Source organism: Momordica charantia, assembly GCF_013281855.1.
Source record: "Momordica charantia cultivar OHB3-1 chromosome 1 unlocalized genomic scaffold, Mcharantia_2.0 BLBB01000001.1, whole genome shotgun sequence".
In the NCBI taxonomy this organism is placed as follows: Eukaryota; Viridiplantae; Streptophyta; class Magnoliopsida; order Cucurbitales; family Cucurbitaceae; genus Momordica; species Momordica charantia.
The window spans coordinates 17,388,144-17,411,343 of NW_028275157.1; the positions used below are offsets into that span (position 1 = coordinate 17,388,144).

The following is a 23,200-nucleotide window of genomic DNA, read 5'->3' on the forward strand; positions in this document are numbered from 1 at the left end:
TTTTCAAATTATACCTTAATTATTCTTAAAATTTTAATTTTAAATCTAATAATTCTTGATTTTTAAGATGTAGTTATACTTTTAATTTTATATCTAATAAATCTTAGTTTCTAAACAAAATTATTATTATTATTTTGAAAGGATATTATTGTTGCCCTCCCAAGTTTCAGACAAAAACCTAAAGAAAGAAACTGCGCGCACGAGGCACGGCCTCTCTTGAAATGGCTAGTAAAACCTTCGAACTTAAACCTTCGAAAAACCCTTTGCTGCCTCAGAAAGCACAGAGCAGAAAACAACCAGAAGAACCTTAGCAACAGAGTTCGAGAGACCAAAGAATGAGGAAGAAAGTAGACGAGCGTATCAGGACTCTCATTGAAAATGGTGTCAAATCCAGGCACCGCTCCATGTTTGTCATCATCGGCGACAAGTCCCGGGATCAGGTACTCTACTCCCTTTCTTTTTTTTTTTTGTGCACGTATGTGTCCATTGGATTTTTTGTATTAAATTCCACACGAGAGATTACATAGGAATGCCAATGCCTTGTAGATTCGAGCCCTCAACTTTCATATAAGAGAAATGATAGCTTATGTTGGTTGTTTTTTTTTGTTTTTTTTTTTTTTTTATCGACTTCTTACAGATAGTAAATCTCCACTACATGTTAAGTAAAGCGACGATCAAATCTAGGCCAAATGTGCTCTGGTGCTATAAAGATAAACTTGAACTCAGCAGGTTAGTTCTCGAATGGTGGAACTTTTGAACTTTTTGGCTTTCGATTGTTTCAAGTAACTCCATGGACTAAAGGGTTTATCCTACATCGACTAATTGGGGTGGCGAGTTGCTGTTCTTTAGTAGACATTGTTTGGTTCATTGGATATTACCGATGTAATTTTTCATTTTATCAATGAAAAGTGTTTCTTGGTTCTAAAGAGATCCATTAGGTAAATGGTAACCATATATCTGTATTATGCACGCTTTATTTTTGGCTTGTTTATATCGGGGATTTAAACAGGTCTTTTTTATAGTTGATCAACTTGACATGATATTTTGACGATTGGCAAGCGTATATGATGGTACTCAAATTTGGTTGTGTAATTTATATGCTTATGCTCAAGGTATTGTGATCATCTTTCCAGGAGTTAAAACCTTATATTGATTCTTTAAAGAATTAACTAATCATTTATAGATTTATTTAAATTGTTTTTTTTGTTTTTTTTTTTTGTTATTGTTTTCAAATTAACATCAATCCTCATTTTGACATTGAAAATGGTTCTGATGCTTAGAGCTGTACTTTGTTCGTGTTATCATTATTAACTTGAAATTTTCAGATAAACATGTGTTTGATATTTGATTGGTCTATTATCTGAGACAGTCATAGAAAAAAACGTGCAAAGCAAGTAAAAAAGTTGATGCAGAGGGGGCTTTTGGATCCCGAAAAGGTTGATCCTTTTTCTCTTTTTCTTGAAACTGGAGGAATAACGTACTGTTTGTACAAAGATTCAGAAAGGATACTTGGTAATACATTTGGAATGTGCATACTCCAGGTAGGTGATCACCCACTCCATACTTTTTCTTTTTCTTTTTTCTTTTTTTATTTTTTATTTTGTAGCTTTTCTCATGGTTAATTTTGGCTGTATTTAATCACATTTATCTTTTTGTAACCATCATTTTCTGATATTAGGATTTTGAGGCTTTGACCCCCAATCTCCTTGCAAGAACTATAGAAACAGTGGAAGGTGGTGGGTTAATAATCTTGCTGCTGCGTTCCCTATCCTCATTGACCAGTCTTTACACAATGGTCATGGTATGCAGTTTATGTATTTCTATGAATGTTTTTATTAGCGAAAGCATATGAATTCATTCATTTGGAGAAACGTGTTCTATTAAAGGTCATAAATTACACAGAAGGGTCTGTAGTAAATCTAGCAAACATTCTTTAGAAATTTGAATCCAATCAATATGTGTAGTTGACTCCACTATACTCTAACCGATCCTTTTTCTCATTTATGTTGACCATTTTTTTTTGTTTTGTTAATAGTATTATCCGATATGGAGACAATAAATCTAAATTGTCTCAATCCTTGCATATAAATTCCAATATTTGATTGGTCTAAATTCATGTAATTTATTATTATTACTATTTTTTCCAGTTGTGGATTGGAATGGTATCGTGTTTGTGCCTCATGGGTAATAGCTTTCCAATCTTCATACGATGGTTTCTTTTTCTTTGAAACCCTGTAGACTGTTTTTAGTAGAGAGTTATATCCATTCAACAATAGTATGTCTTTAAGATTTTGCATGCACTTTGCTTCTGATATTGGTGTCTTTTTTATGTGTCGAAGTTTGGTCTTACTCTTTGAGTAGAATGTTAATTATTAGTTTATGATATAAATGTTGGCAATTATAAGCATGTTAGACTGTGATATAGTTGTCATCATACCCTACGTTGTGCTTCCTTTATTATTTTAAAAAGAGCTCATAGATGGTTGATTGCAGGATGTTCATGAAAGGTATCGAACTGAATCGCATTTGGAAGCAGCTGGTCGCTTTAATGAACGCTTTTTATTGTCACTTGCATCATGCAAAGCATGCGTTTTAATGGATGATGAGATGAATATACTACCAATTTCTTCCCATATAAGGTCAATTACTCCAGTTCCAGTGAAAGAGGTACATTTTTGTATCTGTAATTTGCAATGTAGTGTGAAAAAAATTGATGTCGTTGATGAAAATCTTTGCCAAAGATGACATTACCTGGATATGGTGTTAATTTATCGTTCAATTATGATAGATGTTCTAATGAGTTAGAAAGGCTAGCAAAGGACTAATAAGTATCTACTTGGTCATACATATTGTCCCTCCATTCAAATTTGGCCATTGCTTCTACGCATTTTTCATGCTCTTGAATGCCCTTCTAATTTAATATTTAAAGGAGCCTTAATGATTGGGAGACTCAAAACAGTAGCAATAGAGGGAGACAGGAGTTAATAATGATAGAGATCTTGGGTAAAATTGAGTAACGAGAAGCTGCATGAATTTTGAGAGGAAAAGAGGAAACACGTGGAATTGTTGAAAATGATGTTATAAAGCTAGGGATAGAGGTTCTTGAAATTGATTTGCTTATTGCCTTTGGTCCTTATTCTTATGAAGGCATTCAATTTATGAAGCTCATTTTCTGAGAGTAGCTTGAATATATATATATATATATATATATCATTTTAAATTTCAGAATTATAATATTAATGTGAAAACCTATAAAAAAAAATTGTGCATGTATGAAATTACAGGTAAAACCATGATTTTGTATTACAAGAAATTATAACTTGAGTAATTTTTCCAAACAATACTGTTCATTGAATTACTAGAGAATGAGGACAATTGGTGCGTATCATGAGGTTTAATACCCAGTTTTGCTAAGATGCAAGTGCATACCGACCAAAAATATGTTTTGTATGAGAAAATCAGTTTTGAAAAGAGCACTTCAGAGCCATGACCTAAGATGATTGTTTAAAACATGCAATTAGTGAAGAGAGGACAGATGCATAGAATGTAAACATGAGAAGAGCTCTCACCTTAATTTTTTCGATCTTGCACAGTTGCATGTTTCATCATCATTTGGTTTTTTGCTTCAATCAGTCATCATTCCCTCTAAATTTATACACTTCCTATATTTGTTGAGGTTGCTCTTGTTCCTTTCCCTCTGAAGCTTTAGTTCACTTTTTCGTCCTTGTAATTCTTATTTTCTCACTATATTTTCCCTCTATACAAAGGACTCAGAGGGGCTTTCTGAAGGGGAATGGGACCTTAAGAATCTGAAAGAACAGCTAAGTGATGAGTTCCCTGTTGGTCCTCTTATAAAGAAATGCTGTACACTGGACCAGGTTTAGATTTTCTCTGCTAAAGTTTATGTCTATAATTCTGTCTGTATCTCTCATCCATGACTTACAGTGCGAGTGTCCTTGTTTGTATTTTATAGGGAAAGGCTGTTGTTACATTTCTGGATGCAATTTTGGACAAGACACTTCGAAGTACAGTTGCATTGCTTGCTGCTCGTGGTCGAGGCAAATCAGCTGCTTTAGGATTAGCAATTTCTGGGGCTGTTGCTGCTGGGTAGCTTCTTTTTTTAAAAATCTATTTTCCAGAATGCACTTTTAAATCTAAAATTATTTCATATTTTGACCAGAGTATTTATCTTGAAGGTATTCCAATATTTTTGTTACTGCACCCAGCCCTGAGAATTTGAAAACATTGTTCGATTTTGTTTGCAAGGGTCTCAATTCACTTGAATATAAGGTACAAGTGTTTTCTGTTTTGATTGTTATGTGGTTTATGCTTCTTGTTATGTAATTGCTAGATAGTCTCTCTTTTTTAATGACATTTCATATCTTGGTTGAGTTCATGCTCATTAGCATCAGGCTGTCATATTTCTTGGGCTAATGGCAATATCTAAAATTTGTCACATTGTTTTTCAGTTAAGACCTTATTTGGAAATTTATATTCTGATCCCTGTGATGTTTAAGGGAATACTGGTTATCTTACTTATTTGGATTTGTGTTACTGGTTATCTTAAGCAAGTGGAGATTACCCATGTTTACAGGAACATATAGACTTCGATGTGGTGAAGAGTAACAACCCTGAATTCAAGAAAGCAACGGTGCGCATTAATATCTACAAACAACACAGACAAACAATTCAGGTTGGTTGATTCTCTGACCTTTTCTTTTGTTCTTTTGCATATAGAACATCTTTATCCCATTGCTTAACGCAAGCTTGTGTAATCTAGGTAACAGGAAATAATGAATAACCTATCTTGTTTCTTACTGAAACAGCATCATAGGCTCTGATGGTAGATTTATATACGGAAAATATTTATCGCTTTCCTTTTTATATTCTCTTTGTTGTGCAGTATATACAGCCACAGGAGCATGAAAAGCTTTCTCAGGTTGAGTTGTTGGTTGTTGACGAAGCAGCAGCCATACCGTTGCCAGTTGTTAAATCGTTACTTGGTCCCTACCTGGTTTTCCTTTCATCTACTGTGAACGGGTATTACTTTGTTTCTTTTTAATTGTGAGTTCATTTTTAATTTACTTAGGCCCTTGTTGTTTTGTTATTTAGCTTTTATAAGCATTTTTAAAATTTTGGTCAAATTTTGAAAACCAAAAAATTTAGTTTTCAAAAACTTGTTTTTGCTTTGAATTCAAATATGTTTCGAAGTGAAGTGAATAACTTATTAATTAAATTGTATAAAAATAAACATAATTTTTAAAAACAAAATGATTATCAACCGGCACCTTAGTTAATTTTCATTTTAACATGTTACAAGCGCCTAGTTTTCTTTGATCTTGGTGTGATTAGTAAAAAGAACCTATAATACCTTTCTTCTTTCTTTGGCTGCACCTAAAGGTATGAGGGTACTGGTCGATCATTGTCATTAAAGCTTTTGCAACAGTTGGAGGAGCAAAGTCAGGTGTCTAATAAGAGTGTGGAAGGCTCTCTTTCGGGTAATTTAAAACTATACTCGTAGTTCTACATGCAAACTTGATGGATATGTTTGGTCAATTTGGTCATTTATTTCCTTGGTGTTGAATACTGTCTTCCAAGTTCCTTGGAAATCCCCCCCCCCCCCCCCCCCCCCCCCCTCCTTTTTTGGGTGTGAACGACGTCTGTCATTAGCACCCGAGGATTGAGCATGGGCTTCTGGCAGACCAGGGATAAAAGCTTCATTTTCACACCATGTGAAAGTAAACCCTCCCAATGGAAGCTTTTTGGGTTGTGTATTTCTATGGCTTTTGAGGAGTTACCAATATAATAAAATGATATAGGCTGATAGGGGTATTCTTTGAAACATCAATTATGGCCTTTGAAGTGATTCAGATTGTTTCTCATCAGTTGTAGGACTGTAACTAGCCTTCTTTTTATACTATTTACCCTTCAGCTCCTCCCCCTTCTTTATTTTGGATAGGTACATTCATTTGGAGGCTTATCAAAGTTCTTTCTGTTACTTAGAACTAATGATGAGATGAAATGTTGCTAGTCCTTGGAGTTGATGAAAATTTTTAATGGCTTTCTATCTTCACTTGAGCATGTAGGCTGTAGATATGACTTCATGATTTTCTTGGTTAATTATCATTTTAGAGACTGAGTTTCTTGAGGTATTTGACTAGACACAATGATTCAGGACAAATATGTTTTGCTTTAACCAGGCTGTTCTTTATGTGGTAGACAAGCTCTTTGTTCCAATTTTGGCTTATTTGCTAACATCTTTCATGCAAATATGAATGTAGGTCGTTTATTCAAAAAGATAGAACTCAATGAATCTATTAGATATGCTTCTGGGGATACCATTGAGTTATGGCTTCATGCGTTGCTTTGTTTGGATGTGACCAATTCAATCCCGCCCATTAACAGGTTATATATCTTTTAAATGTATTGGTATAAATGGAGAATGGAAGAAAAACAAAATCAGGTTTAAATTTCTATCATCGTTTCCTTCAGATAGTAAAAACACAAATTAATTGGTTTTTTTTTTTTTTTTTGAATAGATTACCTCCACCAAATGAGTGTGACCTCTACTATGTAAATCGAGACACACTCTTTTCCTATCACAAAGATAGTGAGCTGTTTTTGCAGGTAATTTGATGTTGTATAGTAAGATTGATCAATATTTCGTGGTTGGATGTTAGTTGGAGACTTGGAATTAATATTATACGGTGCCTACATATTTTCTTATACTCTGATATTTGCAGCGAATGATGGCGCTTTATGTTGCTTCTCACTACAAGAACTCTCCCAACGACTTGCAACTTATGGCAGATGCCCCAGCACACCATTTGTTTGTTTTGCTTGGTATGTGAATGTCTTGCATTGTTGTATATTGACCTGCTCGCGACCATCTGGTTTTTACTGACAGTGCAAATGCAGGCCCTGTTGATGAAACCAGTAATCAACTTCCAGATATTTTGTGCGTCATTCAGGTTGATATCTACCTGACCACGATCCTTGTGTGAATATATTGTAAAGCTACTGGATAAGTGCACCCCCAATTTATTCTCAGATATTTATTTTTATTTTTGTCAGAATGGAACGGAAATCCATGAGTATGATGAATAATATTAGAACGGTTTATTATAGGCGGTTCTCCTTTTGCCGGGCTTGATTTTGTATACCCTTGTATATTCTTTCATTTCTTCTCGGTGAAAACGTGGTTTCTTATTAAAATATATATATATATATATATATATATATATATATATATATATTAGAACGGTTTTAGAGTACAAGAAGTCCCCTAAGAAGATAGCAAATGTTGCAAAAGTCTACCATATGGCAGATGGCACTCAAATGGTTGCCCTTTTTGTTAACGAATTTTGAAGTGAACTTAGATGCTTGTTGCAAAAGTCTAGATAGTCATTCTAGAGTTGGGATTCCTGCCAGCCGTGTTCTAGAATCTGTGGTAAACCCGACTCTTTTTAAATGGAATCAAATTAGAATTTGAGAAATTGTAGATGTAATAGACCCACCTCCCTGTCTCGTAGTTGATGTTAGCTTTTGTTCCCCCCAAATGGATTTTGGTTGTCTGAAATTTATGCACGCCTGTATCAGATATCTAAAATTTTGACATTATTCCTATGCTTATAATTTCAAAATTATTTTCATTTCTCCTTCGTTTAGGTTTCCCTTGAAGGACAAATCTCACGTAAATCTGCAATGAAAAGCTTGAGCGCTGGTCACCAACCCTTCGGGGACCAGATACCATGGAAATTTTGTGAACAGTTTCGGGAAGCAAATTTTCCCAGTCTTTCTGGTGCTCGAATAGTTCGAATTGCAACCCATCCGAGTGCCATGAGGGTAATGCACTGTCTATGCTTTACAAGTGTCCTCATCCAAGTTGTGTAAGCTTTATAATCTTGCAATTTTATTGTTGTAGCTTGGATATGGATCACAAGCAGTAGAACTTTTGACCAGGTATGCAAGTTTTATTTTACAATCTTGATCCGTTTAACAATCAGAAGTTTGGAATAAACTTGAATATTTCTTTTTCTGGATTCTAGAACTGTCCGAGAAGGAAAAAGAAAGAAAATTTGAAGATCCAGAATCCATGCCTATATCTAGATTAAGTTTTTTTAATTGGAAACAAATTTCATTGATAGAAAGGCCCAAGCCAACAAAAGCCAACTGGTTATCATCAAAAAGATCGAATAGTTTTTATCTTATTTGAGAGAGAAGCCGATGAAGAGCCTACAAAAGTGAGTAGGTGTTGAACTTGTTCACTAGAAAAATCTACACCGTTGAAAATTCGTTTGGTTTGCTCCAACCTCATCCCAAAAAATGTAACCCACAGATCATATTCTTGTCTTAAAACTTCTGATCACGTAGTACTTAGAAGATGAAATGTTTCAAGCTATTCGACTAAATAAAGCTGAAACCATAAAAGATTAAGCGCTTCCACCATAACCATCAAGTAAGCTGGCACTCTGAGAACAAAGAACGCACATGTTGGACGATAGATAAACCCGACTTTGTGTGAAGCTTAGATCTTTAAATTGTCTGACACATCTGTGGTGGGAACCTCTTTCAAGATGAGCAACTGAAAAAGGGAGCTGACAGAAAAAGTGAAGTGTGGCTCCAACGTTTAGAAAGGGAAATATGGACAGCATCCAGCCTGCTGCTTAAAAACCACCCACGCATAAACTACTTTGGCTAAAAATCTTCTTCTAAACTGCAACTCCAAATCATGTCACTTGGTTTGATGCTTGGGAGGATGATTATATTATTCACTTCCTTGAAAAGTTTGTTTCTTATCTAAGAAAAGGAAGTATTTAATGCATAATCATTAAGAGGACATATTGCTTCACTTCTTATTTGAGACATTATTATTGAATCATGTCGCTTGGACAGTTGAAGCCTCTTCCAGTAATTTTGTAAGTTTTTTGCTAGGCTTTATCTTGCAGACTCTTTTGGTTGCTCCTCTAGAGTAATCAACTAAGTAAAATCCAATTACGAACGGCATGGTAAACTCTAATGAAATTACCAAACTACCCCATAGTTCACTACATCAAGAAGGCACCACTAACTTTTAAAGGGTCCGCACTCATTTTCCCCATTTTATATTACTTAAACCTTTCTATGCACTGTGTACCAGATACTTTGAAGGTCAGTTTGCTCCTATTACTGAAGTCGAAATTTCAGATGAGGACGTTGAGCATGTCAGGGTTACTGAAGCTGCAGAGAAGGTCGAATAATTATAAATATTCTCTTCTTGAAGCATATTAATTAAAAATGGAAAGTTAAGAGTTGTTTGCTCTTTGTGTTTGCCACCATTTAACTTTATGCAATCTTTATATATTTAATTATTCATATATAATTACATGAAAAGAGCCAGAAGGGACTTAATACAAAAGAAGGGGAGATGAGATATCCCAAAGATTACAGAAACATATGGGAACATTGTTACTGTCATTGTTGACCTTTGCCTCATTTCTTAGAACTTCTAGCCTATCTAAATCCATATATTCTTTTACCATCTAATATACTTTCTTCATTTCTTTTAAAGAATAATTATAAATTTGAGTCTAATTTCAATTTATTTATCAAGTGTTTTTTGTTTCTGAAAAAATAAAGAAATATTACAAATTGCTAAAATACTGATGTATTTTCACCAGTTAGTTTCGTTATGGGCGGTGAAATCCAGCAGTTTTCTGCACAACAGTATTCGTATGTTTTTACGTTTATCTAGACTATTACAATTTTAGCCTCACCTAGATATCGTGCATGCAGGTTTCATTATTGAAAGAAAATGTAAAGCCTAGAACTAATCTTCCTCCCCTGCTGGTATCTCTTCGTGAACGACGACCTGAGAAGCTTCATTATATTGGTGTATCCTTTGGACTCACTTTAGATCTTTTTCGCTTTTGGAGGAGGCATAAATTTGCCCCATTCTACATTGGCCAGATTCCAGTTGAGTTGCACTCTAGATTTTACGTTGATGAAAAGTATACTCTTTAGGTAGTGTCTGATACTTTCCTTTTCTCTATTTCATGAATTAAGAGTACTGTGACGGGTGAGCATACATGCATGGTCTTGAAGCCTTTGAACAATGATGAAATTGAAGCTAACGAATCTGCTCAGTGGGGCTTTTTTGGTCCGTTTTACCAAGGTGAGTTTAGACATTTTAGAAATGCTATTTCCGGTGCTATTTGTGATATTTGATTCTATGTTTATGATCCACAGATTTCAGGTTAAGGTTCATTAGACTCTTGGGTTTTAGTTTTCGTGGAATGGAATATAAGCTAGCAATGAGGTCAGTATATTTAGTTACCTACTATATGCATTTTTATTCTTCAATTGATAACTCAATTTGAAATCCACCAGTGTCTTGGATCCAAAAATCAACTTCTCGGAACTAGATCCTTCCGAGGATACCATAGAAGAATTTTTAAATGCAATCAGATTTCTCATATCAGCCCATGATATGAAGCGATTGGAAGCCTATGCAGACAATCTTGCTGATTTCCACTTGGTAAGATTGTCATACCCCATCTCTCTCCTGTATGTATGTGTTCCACCAATGTAGAAACAGATTCCATACTTCCATACTCATGTTACCAGTAAGGGTTAAGTGCACCTTTTTTTTCTTCTGGGAATGATCCACTCTAGTTTATTGAGACTGTAGTTCATACTCTAGCATCATCATGCTAGTTTGATTATAAAAATAGATTAGTGCGCTTATGTTCCAGTTCAGTAACAGTTTGGAGTTGTACTTTGAAAATTTAAACCAATTTTATGTAATTAACATACCTATTTGGAAATAAAAAGTTGATTTTTCATATTCTTCTCATTCTCTCCCACCTTCACTCTCTACCAATGTTAGTTTCTGTATCAACCTATTAAACATTTATCATAGTGTTGAAAGGTCATGAGATTTTTTGTTTGCAAACTAATTTATGCATACTAAACCATAACATGACAAAGCAATTAATATTCTTTTTCTGTTGATTTACAGATACTAGATATTGTTCCATTACTTGCACAATTATATTTCATGGAGAAACTTCCAGTTACTTTGTCGTACGCACAGACATCTGTGTTGCTCTGTAGTGGACTGCAGTCACGGGATGTTACTTCTATTGAGGTTCGATCTAGGATTGTTTCAAATCTATTTTGACCATAAAATTCATCAATCTGTCTAAATGTTTCAAATAGGCAGCCTTATTTTTGTGTAAAATGTGTCATGTGGAATTTATTTACCCGCCCCCCACCCTTTTTTTTTTTCTTTTTTTTGGGGGGGGGGGGAGGTGGATTCTTGTTAAGTATCAATTTTGGAAGCTGTTAATTGTACAGGGACAAATGAAGTTGGAGAGGCAACAGATACTGTCACTTTTTATTAAAGTCATGAAAAAGTTCCACAAGTATCTTTATGGAATTGCGTCAAAGGAGATAGAATCGACCATGCCACGTATGAGAGAGGTAAAGTTTTAGTATCTCTGGGAATTAATTCCTGGCTGTGACTTCCTATGGAAATAAAAGATTTATGTAAATTTGAAACTATCAAGGTCTTAAGTTTTTTAGTAGAATAATGGTATATCTAGTGCTACAATTACTTGACTCTACGTGCAGATTCCAATGGAACCCCATGAAATCACTGTGGATGATGATCTCCATGAAGCTGCAAAACAAGTTGAGGTATGATTCATTCCTTTTTTACCGCACACTTAGGTCCCATTTGATAACTATTTTGTCTTTTGGTTTTCACTTTTTAAAAGTTAAGGTAAAAACACTATTTCCACAAACACAGTTTTGTTACTACCTTTTTCTTTTTGTTTTCAAAATTTAAGCCCTTTTTTAAAAGAAACAGTATTAAAAAAAATCTTAAATCTTAGAAGTTGACTAAGAATTCAATTGTATTTTTAAGAAAGGTGAAAAATAGTAAAAAAAATTCTAATAAAAAAAAAACAAAAACAAAAACAAAAAGTGAAAAAATCAGAAAACAAAATACAAACTCGTTACCAAAACGTGCCTTATTCCCTTATTTTCTAAACCAAGTCTTTGGTGGAACTGATTTGCAGGAAAAAATGAAAATGAATAATGAGGGATTGTTAGATGTTGGGATGCTGCAACAATATGCCATTGTGGACGGAGAAGTTGATCTTGCCGGTGCTTTGCAAAGTGGTGGTGGAAAAATTCCCTCAGGCGGAGTTGTAAGTGTAAAATCCAATAAAACCAAGGCCGAGAAGCAAGGGAAGAGGAAAGAAAAAGATCACAGCAGTAAGAAGCGAAGTAAAGATGATGGTTTCAAATCAAATAAAAAGAAGAAGGTTTAACCAATAATCACTCTTAAACCTAACCAAAAAAACTAGGGTTCGGACCATTTTGTCCTTCCCTTTGGAAAGTTAAACCAGCAGTTAGCTCTACAGAATTGGGTTAAAAATGACAAGAGATGAGGGTAGGCTATCAAGTAATGGTTAAGTAGCCTTAGATATATTGTTTCTTTATTGTTTAGGTTGAAATTACAGTTCTTACCATTATATATCATCCTTTTTGCCCTTTAGGATGTTGGCCCTTATTTTATGTAGGCTATGATATCATAAACTATTATTTATAGGGGTTTTTTTCCAATTATTATCCATTCCTTGGTTTGGTGCAAAAATATTCGATTTTAAGAAGATAACGAATATCACTTTTAAATGCCTTAATCAATTAACCATTTGTTGAATGTTGAAAAAGTGTGATTGAGGCTTCTCTGGATGCTCAAATGTGAAAGGAAGAAACCTTATCATGTTTCAGACATGGGAATTTCCGTGACTCATTCTATCCAAAAAAAAAAAAAAAAAAAAGCAAGGATTGCGACAAAATAAAGTTCTCATTATTGTCAAATCAATACTTGTTGTTACGTATTAACCTTGATTGTTTTTCTTGTCTTCTCTTGGCATGATCTAACCGTATATAAGATTTGAAACGTTGGACTATGATTCAGTTAAATCTTAAATTTTAAAGTTTTTATTTTACTAATATTATACTTGAGTTTTCAATACGTACGTTCTCTTGAAAAAATAGTAAGGTTGAAGCTTTACTTGTGTAGCTATGCTAAAATACTTCATGCTTGCTTTTTAAAATTCTCAAACCCAAACCCAATAAAGTTGGCTCAAAGGTGTATTATATTCCTAATAACCATTAAATTACAATATCAAAGAGCTTGGTTCATGTATAATCTCAATCCAAAATAGATGGTGAACCTTTCAAATTTCTCCCATAATTCTTTTGGGATCAATGAAGAAATGACCAATCTCATTCAAATCTTTCTCATATAGTACCTAATCATTTGTAGTCAATCGCTAAGAAGTATGGCAACTAATCATTTTCTAATGAATCAATCTAATGATGAGGGTTAAAGCTCATTTAAAATATTTCAAAATGTGAGCTTATTACTCTACTCCAATTTAATGGAAGTAATAATATAATATAACTTTTGGAAGAGTATCATAGTCCTTAAGAGACTTAGTTAGCCTCGTAGTAGACACCCACTTAAAAATTACAATCCTGCAAACTTATTGGCATAGAACTAAACATGTGTTTTATGGGATTAGTCGAGACGCTCATAATCTAATATAACAGAAACTTATTGGAATCTGGTAGCAGGACAGAATGAAAATTTCTTGAAAATATCCATCCAGTTATCACCTGGCAAAGCAACATAGTAGGATGAATTACAAAAAAAGGGAGTTGGGATCAAACATCAGACAATGATGCACTCCCAATATCATAGGTGCTTTTCTTATTAAAGCTAAAGAGATGGATTCCCGGTGTTCAAAACAACCAAATAACTTCAGTTGATAAAGATTTTGCTCAACCACAAAACAAATGAAAAATGATTTGAAAATCTACAGGAAGTTTCTCACGTCTAAAGACTTCGTATCCACCATTTCCTCGTCTTTAAACTCCTCACTGAAAACAAAGAGGGAAAGTTGCATAAGTTTCAAAAAGAAGGCAGCACAAAAATATAAATTAGTTAACGTCATACTTAAAAGGGTAACACAGAATTATCTGCTGGACAAAGCTATCTCAATCCAGACTAAGTTTTTTGCAATATAATAATTATCAAGACAACAAACTACATACCGCTTCTTTTGAGTTTCCATTGCCTCAAGAGCATCTTTCTTCAGCTCATCCAATTGTGCCTTGGAAATTTTAAGTTCCAACTGCTCCTCGTACTTGGGCAGATCTTCCCTCCGAATGCCAAGCCTGATCCACAAATATCAAACCAAAGCCGTCAATACTGTATATCATATGCCTAAAGAAGGATTTTTTAACTGTATGTAGGATTTACCATCTTGAACCTCCGTCAGAAATTTAGACTGGTAAAAGCTAGCATCTAAGTCAAATTAGAAAATAAATCTATAAGGTGGTACCCTTCTGCTTCACTGCCAGGCAGGAAGCAGCTTTCATGCCAAATAGACACACAGGCGCACAAATAATACAAATACAAATACAAATGAAAATCATTCTCCACTAGAACTTTGTATGACTTATATTTACTACATTCTTTAAATTCATCAATCAGTGTTAATCCACCTCCATATCGTATGATAATTTTCCATAATGTTCACAATTGTCAGGTAGTTTCCACGAAAACAGAAATAGAAGGATGATGAATATGTCATTTATCCAAAGTGGGAGCGTGAAAGCTACTATGGGATTCTACTTTCTAAAAAGATTTTTCTTTTCCTTGATGCCAATCTTGGAATATAGTCCATCGCATCATAATAACTGATCGTAAACCACTCAATTTTTTGGAATGGGGCCAAAATAAAAACAAATAATAGAAAAAGTTGGAATAATACTTCTGATTGATTTTGTCAAACTCAGCCATAAGAACAGACATTCCTTTCTTGTCATTCCTCAAGAGAGGTTTCTTCAATTCTTTCTCAACCTTTTCCAGTGCATCAAACATCAAAGCTTCTGCACCAAGCTCATCAGTAAGACCTCTCCTGGAAAGAAACAGAGTGTACAGTGTAACAATGAAATCATGAACTTAGATAAGACATCAGATCAACGTCACAAGTATCAAGCATATAGTATATATATGTGCAAATACCCCCCCCCCCCCCCAATATAATTCCATACTAGTAGGAATTATTATATTCATACCCAAACCATATAACAGACTTTTGGAATTGGTTGAAGAATATTTGAGATCGGATTAAAAATTATAAAGAGGAAAGGACAAAAAATCTGTAGAAGTTGGCAGGAGAACTGAGAAAAAAACTAAGGATTGCAAGCCAAGGTTCAAACTATAAGCTATATGAGTTCATATTCAGTAAAAATCAACCAAATCAACTACGTACATCAGTTATGTCATTTTAACAAAACAACCAAGTCAACTTAGATTTGGACAATAATATTAATATGTCATTATACAGAATCGAAAAGGATAAACTGGAGTCAGACCTCAATAAAATCTAATATGTAATCTGTTCTTGAATCAACTTAACTTAATATTTGATAAATTCAAGCTTGTGATTGATGAATTTTAGCTTTTACCCAAAATGTAGACGTACTGGAGCTTTTACTATTTCCTTTTGAGGTTTTCAAGCCTTTACTGATTGATACTGACCCATGTATTCATGATACCACAACTTTTAACATGCTAAGGAAAGGACAGAAGTGTAGACAATGGATTGCTAATGAGGACAAGGAATCCAAGCCCATGTGAAAGGGGAACATACTTAATCCTTATATCCTTCAACGTCAGCAAGTATGTTCTAGCATCAGGGATGTCTTGAGTTCGTGTCTGAATGGTGTATTTGATTCTCTGTGATTCTGAGAATAAATCTGCCCTGTAAAGAAGAAAAAAGAAGGGTTAAAATTACTAATACAGAATTCATGTGCATATATTTCTGTAATATAAATTGACTATCATGCATGTACTAATATGCACACATGACACATCTACTCATGCTATGTGATTAGGGGAAAAAAAATGAACTTTCATGAAGAAATATGAAAGATAACAGGCTGCCTCAAAAAAAGCAGCATGGACCACAAAAATAAATAAGAATCATATATGAATCGTTTCTGGTAGCTATTTTTCTAGAAGGTATATTGTACATGGAACAAAAAATAACATTAGTGATTCCCCCTTAATAGTTGAGGCCATGAAATACTAATTTTCTATAACTGATTAACCTCAACTCCATTTCAAGTTTATAGGCCACAAATAAAAGATACGGTCGCCATGTAGTGAGTCCTTCAAGAATATGTACGGTTACCATACCATTACTCTCCAGCAATGCTCCTCTAATTCATCTAGAACAAGATTGTTTCCAAAAAAACTTGCACCAAATGCAGAGTCTGAATTTCATTAAGCGAAGTGTATAGGGGGGGGACAAGTTACCCTCAAAAGTAGTAACTATAAATAGAAAATAGCAACTGCTAATATGTAAACAAGCGGTGAAAGAATATCTGGACAGAATTTTTATTTGACAGACCATAATCTTCATCCTTCATTAGCAAATTATTTTTGAGCTAGTCAGTAGAAATTGAGGCAGTGGCTTTCAATTACTATACTCAAAAGCATAAAATGACCCATCTACCTCTCTGCACCAGTTAATTGAGCAAAAAATGATAGGGAATCAACCCACAGGCCACAAGTAGCTGTAGAGGATTTAACTAGAGAATGTAGAAATCGATGCAAAAACACTCACTTCTCTCTTGCCAATTTCATGACCTTGGCGTATTGAGCTACTGCAGCAGGATCATCTGGATCAATTGTGATCTTCTCTTTCCGGAAGACATCAAGTGCTGTCTCGAATTTCTTTTTCACTTCCAAAAATATGTTCTTCAGCATTTCTTTGGCACCCATATGAAAAAACATTATTGATTAAATCACAGAAAATCTTAAATCAAATTGCATATAGAGAAGTTAATGCACCACTCAGCTAGCTTCATAGCTCTTATATACACATTTCTAATGCAATTCTCTACAAATTTATGTTTAATTCCTTAAAGACATAACTACGACTGTGTGATTCTGTGATAGAAATAAACACAACTTCATAGCTCTCTCCCTCTCTCTCTAATTGAGCGTGTTTTGCCTCACCATCTCCCTTCAGAGCAGGCCGAGCAGCCTCTTTTGCAAAGTGACGAACAGGAATAGCATGCCCCTGGTGTAAGATACTTTGACTGCCAAGCACCTGTAACAAGGGGCACATAAAAACCCACGTTAAGCAGCTGTTCATGATCATTACGCCTCTAAGCAAGATAAATTAACTATATGTATACTTCCCCTATAGACACTGAATTACCATTTCCAAACAACACGGCTAACATTTTAATCTTTATCAAAGTCACGCTAATAACAGAAAAATCAACCGCAAACCACATACTTTACGTCATCCAAAGGAACCCTAAAATCCCAGATCCTAAATAAACGGTTAAAGAATCCGATACCTTCAGAAAGTTGCAAATTACAAGAGCCGAGAAGAAAACATCGAATTGGGGGAAGGGAGGAAATGATAGACATTCAACCATTTGCAGGATCCGAAGGAATATTTCCATATAATAAGCTCCATTCCCGAATAATAAACACAACACTCATATATGTTAATCCTAAAATGTTCGTTCCAACAAGAAGAATCAGGGAAATTGAAAAATAGGGTAAACGGAGCCGATCCAGAACGGAAAACCGCTAACCTGCTTGGATTTGGACAATAGACGGGAAGATAAAGCCATGGCAGGAGCTCAGATTGCGCCTTTCTTGTGATGCTTCGTTGGGTCGTTTGAGGATTCGAAGTAAGATATAAGAGCCAAGAGGAGTGAGCCCTCGTTTGAGGAGGCGTCTATGCGAAGCGGAGGGGAAGCTCTGCAAGAAATGCTTCAGTGGAGCCTGCTCCTCATCACGCGGTCTACTTTAAATCACCACCGTTGGATTGTTTGACGTTCATTTTCTGATGTAAGGCTGTGATCTAGTGGAGACGAGTGCACCCTCGATCAACCTGCACCTCCTCCTTCTTTTCCATTTCCCGATTTGAAATTTGAAAATCGATTTTTTTATTGTTATAATCTTTTTCACTTAATTTTAAAAATTTTTAAATTGATTATTTAAACTAATAATAACAAAATTATAAATAGTGGCATTGCTAGTAACTCAACTGATTAAGATATATATCATTGACTAAAGTTGAAAATTTAAATCACAAGATTTATAGCCATGGTGTCAATTAAAAGATTATATGAGTTAAATTATGAAAACAGATAGTCTTAATATTGTTAATTTGGTTTGTATAATTCAAAGTTAGTGTTGTTAAGAAGATAAATTATATTCTAGAACCGAAAATTCTCTAATTCAATATCTAAGGTATGTTTTTTACTTCTTACCAACACATAAAATCTTTAATCAAATTTCAAAAAGAAAAACAAGTTTTTCGGTTTTTAAATTTTGACTTGTTTTCTGAAAACGTTTTTAAATGGTAACCAATAAGTAGAAGTAATACATTTTTTTTATATATCCATAAGTATACAGACCAACTTGTATTATTCTCATGGAACGATTACCTGACGATAATGTTACTTTGATTGTCACAATGAGATAGTGTTTATAAGCTAAATTTAAAAAACAGAAAATAAAAAATATAAGTGTTATCCAAGCCTAAGATATAAAAAGTTAAGCAAGAAGAGTCGACTTTCCCCCTCTGTAACGGTTAACAGCAAGTATCACCAACACAACAACAAAATATTTGTAAAGTATATCAATATTAGAATCAATGGTCGAACAAACTAAGAGTCTTTTACACATTCTAAGTTTTTTTAAACATAAGACTATCAAGTTTCTATTGAGTCATTCATATATACAGATGATGATCCTACATATCTGCAGCAAATGATTTTCCACAACCACAAGTTTGTGTAGCATTTGGGTTCTTGAAAGAGAAGCCACCACCAATAAGTGCGTCGCTATAGTCCAATTGCATTCCAAACAAGAAGAGCAGGCTCTTGGGATCACATACTACAGAACAAGGAGAGGAGAAGTTTTGTATCAGAAGCTCGAGAATAGAGCAAACGATAAAAGTGAACTAAAATCTGTCGTAAAGGATATAACGTAAAGAGCATAGTGGAAAACGAAATAGATAAAGAGATACTTTCATAGTCCACTAAGAGATGCCCACATTCCTCTATCTATAGAGTAGAGAAATATTATCAAGGAATTGAAACAACATGCAAGTATATGTTGAATGATATACATTAAAGAAAAATATTTTGACAAAAGTTGAACAACCTGCATATCAGTAGCATAAAGAAGTTGTTGACGTCTAATTATTAAAGTCATTGCAACGTCCAACAGACAAATAATGATCTATAGAGTAAAATTATTCTTTCAATAGTCCTTCAAATCTATGACAAATGGCTCGAGAAATACCCATCAATATCTGAATGTATATAAAAGAGTAAGCTTGTCTGATCCTAAGAAAAATTGGAAACTTGCAATTTATTCCAGGGGAAAGAAAGTATTGATTCCCAAAATATGCAAAACTAGATTTAGATACTCCACATTTTCTGTAAGAGATAAAAGCATTGAAGAAATTCCCCAAACACACACAACAAATAAAAATAATAAAGGTTAAAATTTCCCACTTTATATGTTGTGGCCAATTAGAAAATAAACCATCAAATTGTCATCAACAGATATAATGAGTTCAAGCAGGATTTCTTCAAACAGTTGTTGAAAACCTCACAGAAGTCCAGAGTGAAAAAAGTGAAGGTAGAACTCTTACCAATCACAAAACCATTATATTCTATAATTGAGTCATCGGGTCTAGCATTTGCCCTGTTCTCAAACTCCATCGTGTAGGACATACCAGAGCATCCACCTTGTCTGACACCAATTCTTAAGCACAAATCTTCATTGCGATCAGATCTCATTTTATTCAAGTGGTTCAATGCATTATCTGTTAGTGAGATAGCCGGTGCTATACCCTCTGATGTTGGTGCTGCTGTTTAGTCAGAAGTTACAAATTAAGAAGATGGAAAGGTAAACCTTGATTATAAAACATAAGATACTCATCACATTTCACAAGCAGAGACCTTTAGGTAATCTTTTGATCTACAATAACAATAAGCCCCAAAGGATAAATGTCATAAAGAAAACCACAAGTAATATTGCCTCCGAAGGCATCTAAAAAGAATAAACAATCAATGCTACCAAACGCTCGATCACGATAAATAATGAACTTCTTCGCCCCCACATGAAGATCAATTCATCCCAATCATTTAGGCATTGGTACCAAGACGTAAATTTATGGTTTGTATATCACCAACAGGATTTCAAATTAGAACTCACAAATAGGTCATCAATTCAAGTAACGGAAATTCATTTTCCATGTAACTAAAGAAGAAAATCCCCAATATTTTGTTACTTAATTTCAATATAAAACTTTGACCAGTTAGAAATTTCAGTTCCAAGCAACTCATACCTGAATCTAGGCTTAATTAATCAACAATAATTCGAATAATGAGATTGTTTACAAATTCCTAATTCGAATCCAATCCAAAAGACGAGAAATTCCTGACCTATTTACACCTAAATAATCCAATAACAAACTACGGTGTTACAGTGAATTATATGTCCAGGAATCAAGGCGGAAAAGATAGGGGAAAATAAAAATAGGCGTACCAGGGACTGAAACCGATCGAACTGATAAGGATTTCCTGCGGCTGAATTTCGTAAGTGAATATCGGAAGGAAATTGAACTTTGAGTTGCAGAGCTTTCGGGAAGGGCACGCAGGTGAAGAACAGAGGGGAATTTCATGGTAGCCGAAGAGAACGCCATCGGAGAAAGCCGGTTGTGCTGCCGCGTTTATTCCGGTGAACGGCAAATTGCAACCGGTAAATATGCGACCGCCGCTTGCGACTAGTCGGAAACTTTGTGATCGAGCGGCTAGAGTTAAGATCTAGTTATTCGGATTTTTTATTCATTTTATTCTGTCTTTTTTCTTTCTTCTCTGCAAAACATGTTTTTTTTTATTTTATTTGAGGCGTAGAATTTTTTTCTTTCTTTTTTTTTTTTTGGTTATTGTTTATTTGTTTATTTATTTATTATTATTATTATTATTTTGTAGAGGTTCAATTTCTTCTTTTTAAGTGAAATTAAAAATATAAATTTCATGAACTTCTGTTTTTTTTTCTTGAGACCAAAAAATTTTATGAATTTTTTTAGTACATCTATAATACAGATAGATTGTGATTTGAATTTCTAATCTCGCAAAAAGTTTCATCTTAATTAGGTGCTAATACTGACATAAATTTTATGAATTAAATATGCCATTGATTATATTGCTCGCTCAAAAACATTTGTTGCACCTAAAAATTTTTTTAAAAAAAATCAATTTCCTTCATAGATTAAAAATTGGGGCAATAGCAAGGTAAAAATATTTTGTAAAATTAGCAAAAATAGCAACAACATTTAGTTTTTTCAAACATGAAAAAAAAACTAAGTTCCAATTTTGAAATGACAATTTCATTCAAATTATATACACTTGTAAAGTATTTGTAATATATCTATTGATATACATCTGATATATTACTGATATAAGTGTGTGATATATTTCAATATGTATGTGATATACATATGATCTAATATGAGTGTATGTGCAATATACATTTAATATACTACTGATATAAGTGTTTGATATACTACTACTGATATAAGTATACGGTATATTACTGTTATAAGTGAAAGTTTTTACTATATTTGAAAATTTTTAATACAGGTGATATATTTTGAAATACATAAGGGATTAAATGTACAACCTATTCGTTGAAAATATATGTCAATTATGCTCGCTTTGGACAAAATATATATTTGTTATAATATTAAAGTTGAGCATAATTTAACTTATTAAATAATTAAATACAAAATTGAAAATTGATGAACTTATTAAATACAAAACTGTGAGTTTTAGAAATTATTAAATACTCTCTAAACTTTAAAGTTTAAAAATTTATTAGTTACAAAATGGATTGGTTAAATTTATAATTTAACTAATATTAAAACAGAATTCTTATGTTTTTTTAGTACAATTCTTATGCCTTTATAATTAAATCAGTACTATTATCCTAATTATTAAATGAAAATTTGTGGGAATGAGCAAAGTATTTTACTCGATGAATTATGCTAATTAGCTAGAGATATAATTTTTAATTGATTGTACTTCTATCTTTTAGTAAAATCTCCTATTTCAGCCATAAAAAACAATAGTTTTTCCATATTATTTAGTCTTTCAAGAAACTTAAAAATCCTTTCATATTTCTTGAAATATAAGAACATAATCCAATATATATTTCCTACACTTTAACCAAATTTAGTTGAAAGATATTAGCCAATTGTTCTCCAAACTCCGAAAAAAATGTTCCAACAACAGTTGCAAATTTCTCAAAATTTATCGATTTCTCCGAAAGCTTTCTCGCAAGTCCTCGCAATCTTATAAAATTCATTGGATTTGAAAAACAACACGAGTTCATATAATATTTAAGATTCTCATTTAATAAAGGAAAATATTTGATTCTGAATCTATATATATATATATATGCATTTTTTTCCGTTAATTATCAAATATGTAATGATGAAGATGGAGGAGTCACGTATTAACTATTAATAAAATGAAAATAAGTTGACGAATTTCACACGAATTTCAGGAATATTCTACTCTTCTATATGTTTTTTTTTAACCAACTATACAATATGTTTAACTCATATTAAGTTAAAAAATATATCTATGTGTAGTTACCACACCACTTAGCACCTATGATTAAATTTTTGATGAGTACAATGAGAGAAATGCAGAAAGATAAATAATTTGTATATATTGTTAAAAAATTTTAAATTGTCAATTTTTTTTGGTTGTCAGCATTTAGATAGATAACATTAATAAACCCTTACAACTAAAAAGGCATTTCATAACTTAACCAATGATGACGAATTTTTGTTTTTTATTTTTTTTCTCTTTAAACTTCAATTTATTATTTTTCATAAATTCGGTTAATAATATTCAAACTTGATAGCATTGTGCTCGAAAAGAGGGGTCCAGAAAAAAAGGATGATTAAAGGGACAGAAAATTTGTAGTTCATTTCACCTGTCCACTTTATTCGAGTCTTCTTTCAGTCATTTCATTCACATATATCCATTTGTGCTCCTAACTTTTTATATTTTC

At 33.4% G+C, this 23,200-nt stretch overlaps 3 protein-coding genes across 4 annotated transcripts; 1 reads left to right on the forward strand and 2 right to left on the reverse strand.

Annotated features, from left to right (window-relative positions):
• Positions 1-162: 162 nt before the first annotated feature.
• LOC111005369 (RNA cytidine acetyltransferase 2) lies at positions 163-12,612 on the forward strand. The gene is made up of 26 exons (XM_088122779.1): positions 163-440; positions 638-729; positions 1,370-1,541; positions 1,679-1,801; positions 2,494-2,667; positions 3,768-3,878; positions 3,974-4,107; positions 4,197-4,290; positions 4,595-4,693; positions 4,904-5,040; positions 5,401-5,498; positions 6,282-6,405; positions 6,540-6,627; positions 6,744-6,843; positions 6,919-6,971; positions 7,669-7,845; positions 7,925-7,962; positions 9,140-9,230; positions 9,775-9,954; positions 10,045-10,153; positions 10,228-10,297; positions 10,369-10,516; positions 11,000-11,128; positions 11,338-11,463; positions 11,614-11,679; positions 12,063-12,612. Exons 1-26 carry the CDS (start codon positions 336-338, stop codon positions 12,315-12,317), a joined length of 3,093 nt encoding a protein of 1,030 aa, XP_087978905.1. The 5' UTR covers positions 163-335; the 3' UTR covers positions 12,318-12,612.
• A 1,014-nt stretch (positions 12,613-13,626) lies between these two features.
• Positions 13,627-17,854, reverse strand: MGP1 (MALE GAMETOPHYTE DEFECTIVE 1). Its single transcript, XM_022276840.2, has 7 exons — positions 17,686-17,854; positions 17,093-17,186; positions 16,698-16,842; positions 15,720-15,830; positions 14,835-14,981; positions 14,113-14,235; positions 13,627-13,938 (listed from the first exon to the last, which is right to left on the reverse strand). The coding sequence occupies exons 1-7, from the start codon at positions 17,722-17,724 to the stop codon at positions 13,875-13,877; spliced, it is 723 nt and encodes a 240-aa protein (XP_022132532.1). The 5' UTR covers positions 17,725-17,854; the 3' UTR covers positions 13,627-13,874.
• An 871-nt stretch (positions 17,855-18,725) lies between these two features.
• CPISCA (chloroplast-localized ISCA-like protein) lies at positions 18,726-20,990 on the reverse strand. 2 transcript variants are annotated; one of them, XM_022276716.2, is made up of 3 exons: positions 20,663-20,990; positions 19,764-19,979; positions 18,726-18,997 (listed from the first exon to the last, which is right to left on the reverse strand). In XM_022276716.2, the coding sequence occupies exons 1-3, from the start codon at positions 20,817-20,819 to the stop codon at positions 18,855-18,857; spliced, it is 516 nt and encodes a 171-aa protein (XP_022132408.1). In that variant the 5' UTR covers positions 20,820-20,990; the 3' UTR covers positions 18,726-18,854. The 2 variants fall into 2 exon arrangements, with proteins under 2 accessions (XP_022132408.1, XP_022132407.1); XM_022276715.2 differs by having other exon boundaries at positions 19,764-19,982; positions 20,663-20,988.
• Between the last annotated feature and the right edge of the window lie 2,210 nt (positions 20,991-23,200).

Coding starts and splice junctions, on each gene's coding strand:
- LOC111005369 (XM_088122779.1), top strand. CDS start 336: ATGAGGAAGAAAGTAGACGAGCGTATCAGGACTCTCATTGAAAATGGT. Junction 1,802..2,493: donor GTCTTTACACAATGGTCATG/GTATGCAGTTTA, acceptor GGTTGATTGCAG/GATGTTCATGAAAGGTATCG. Junction 6,628..6,743: donor ATAGTGAGCTGTTTTTGCAG/GTAATTTGATGT, acceptor TGATATTTGCAG/CGAATGATGGCGCTTTATGT.
- MGP1 (XM_022276840.2), bottom strand. CDS start 17,724: ATGGCTTTATCTTCCCGTCTATTGTCCAAATCCAAGCAG. Junction 17,187..17,685: donor TATTGTCCAAATCCAAGCAG/GTTAGCGGTTTT, acceptor CCCTTGTTACAG/GTGCTTGGCAGTCAAAGTAT. Junction 16,843..17,092: donor GCCTGCTCTGAAGGGAGATG/GTGAGGCAAAAC, acceptor TGGGTGCCAAAG/AAATGCTGAAGAACATATTT.
- CPISCA (XM_022276715.2), bottom strand. CDS start 20,819: ATGGCGTTCTCTTCGGCTACCATGAAATTCCCCTCTGTTCTTCACCTG. Junction 19,983..20,662: donor TCGATCGGTTTCAGTCCCTG/GTACGCCTATTT, acceptor CTGACTAAACAG/CAGCACCAACATCAGAGGGT. Junction 18,998..19,763: donor ATATAATGGTTTTGTGATTG/GTAAGAGTTCTA, acceptor CTTGTTCTGTAG/TATGTGATCCCAAGAGCCTG.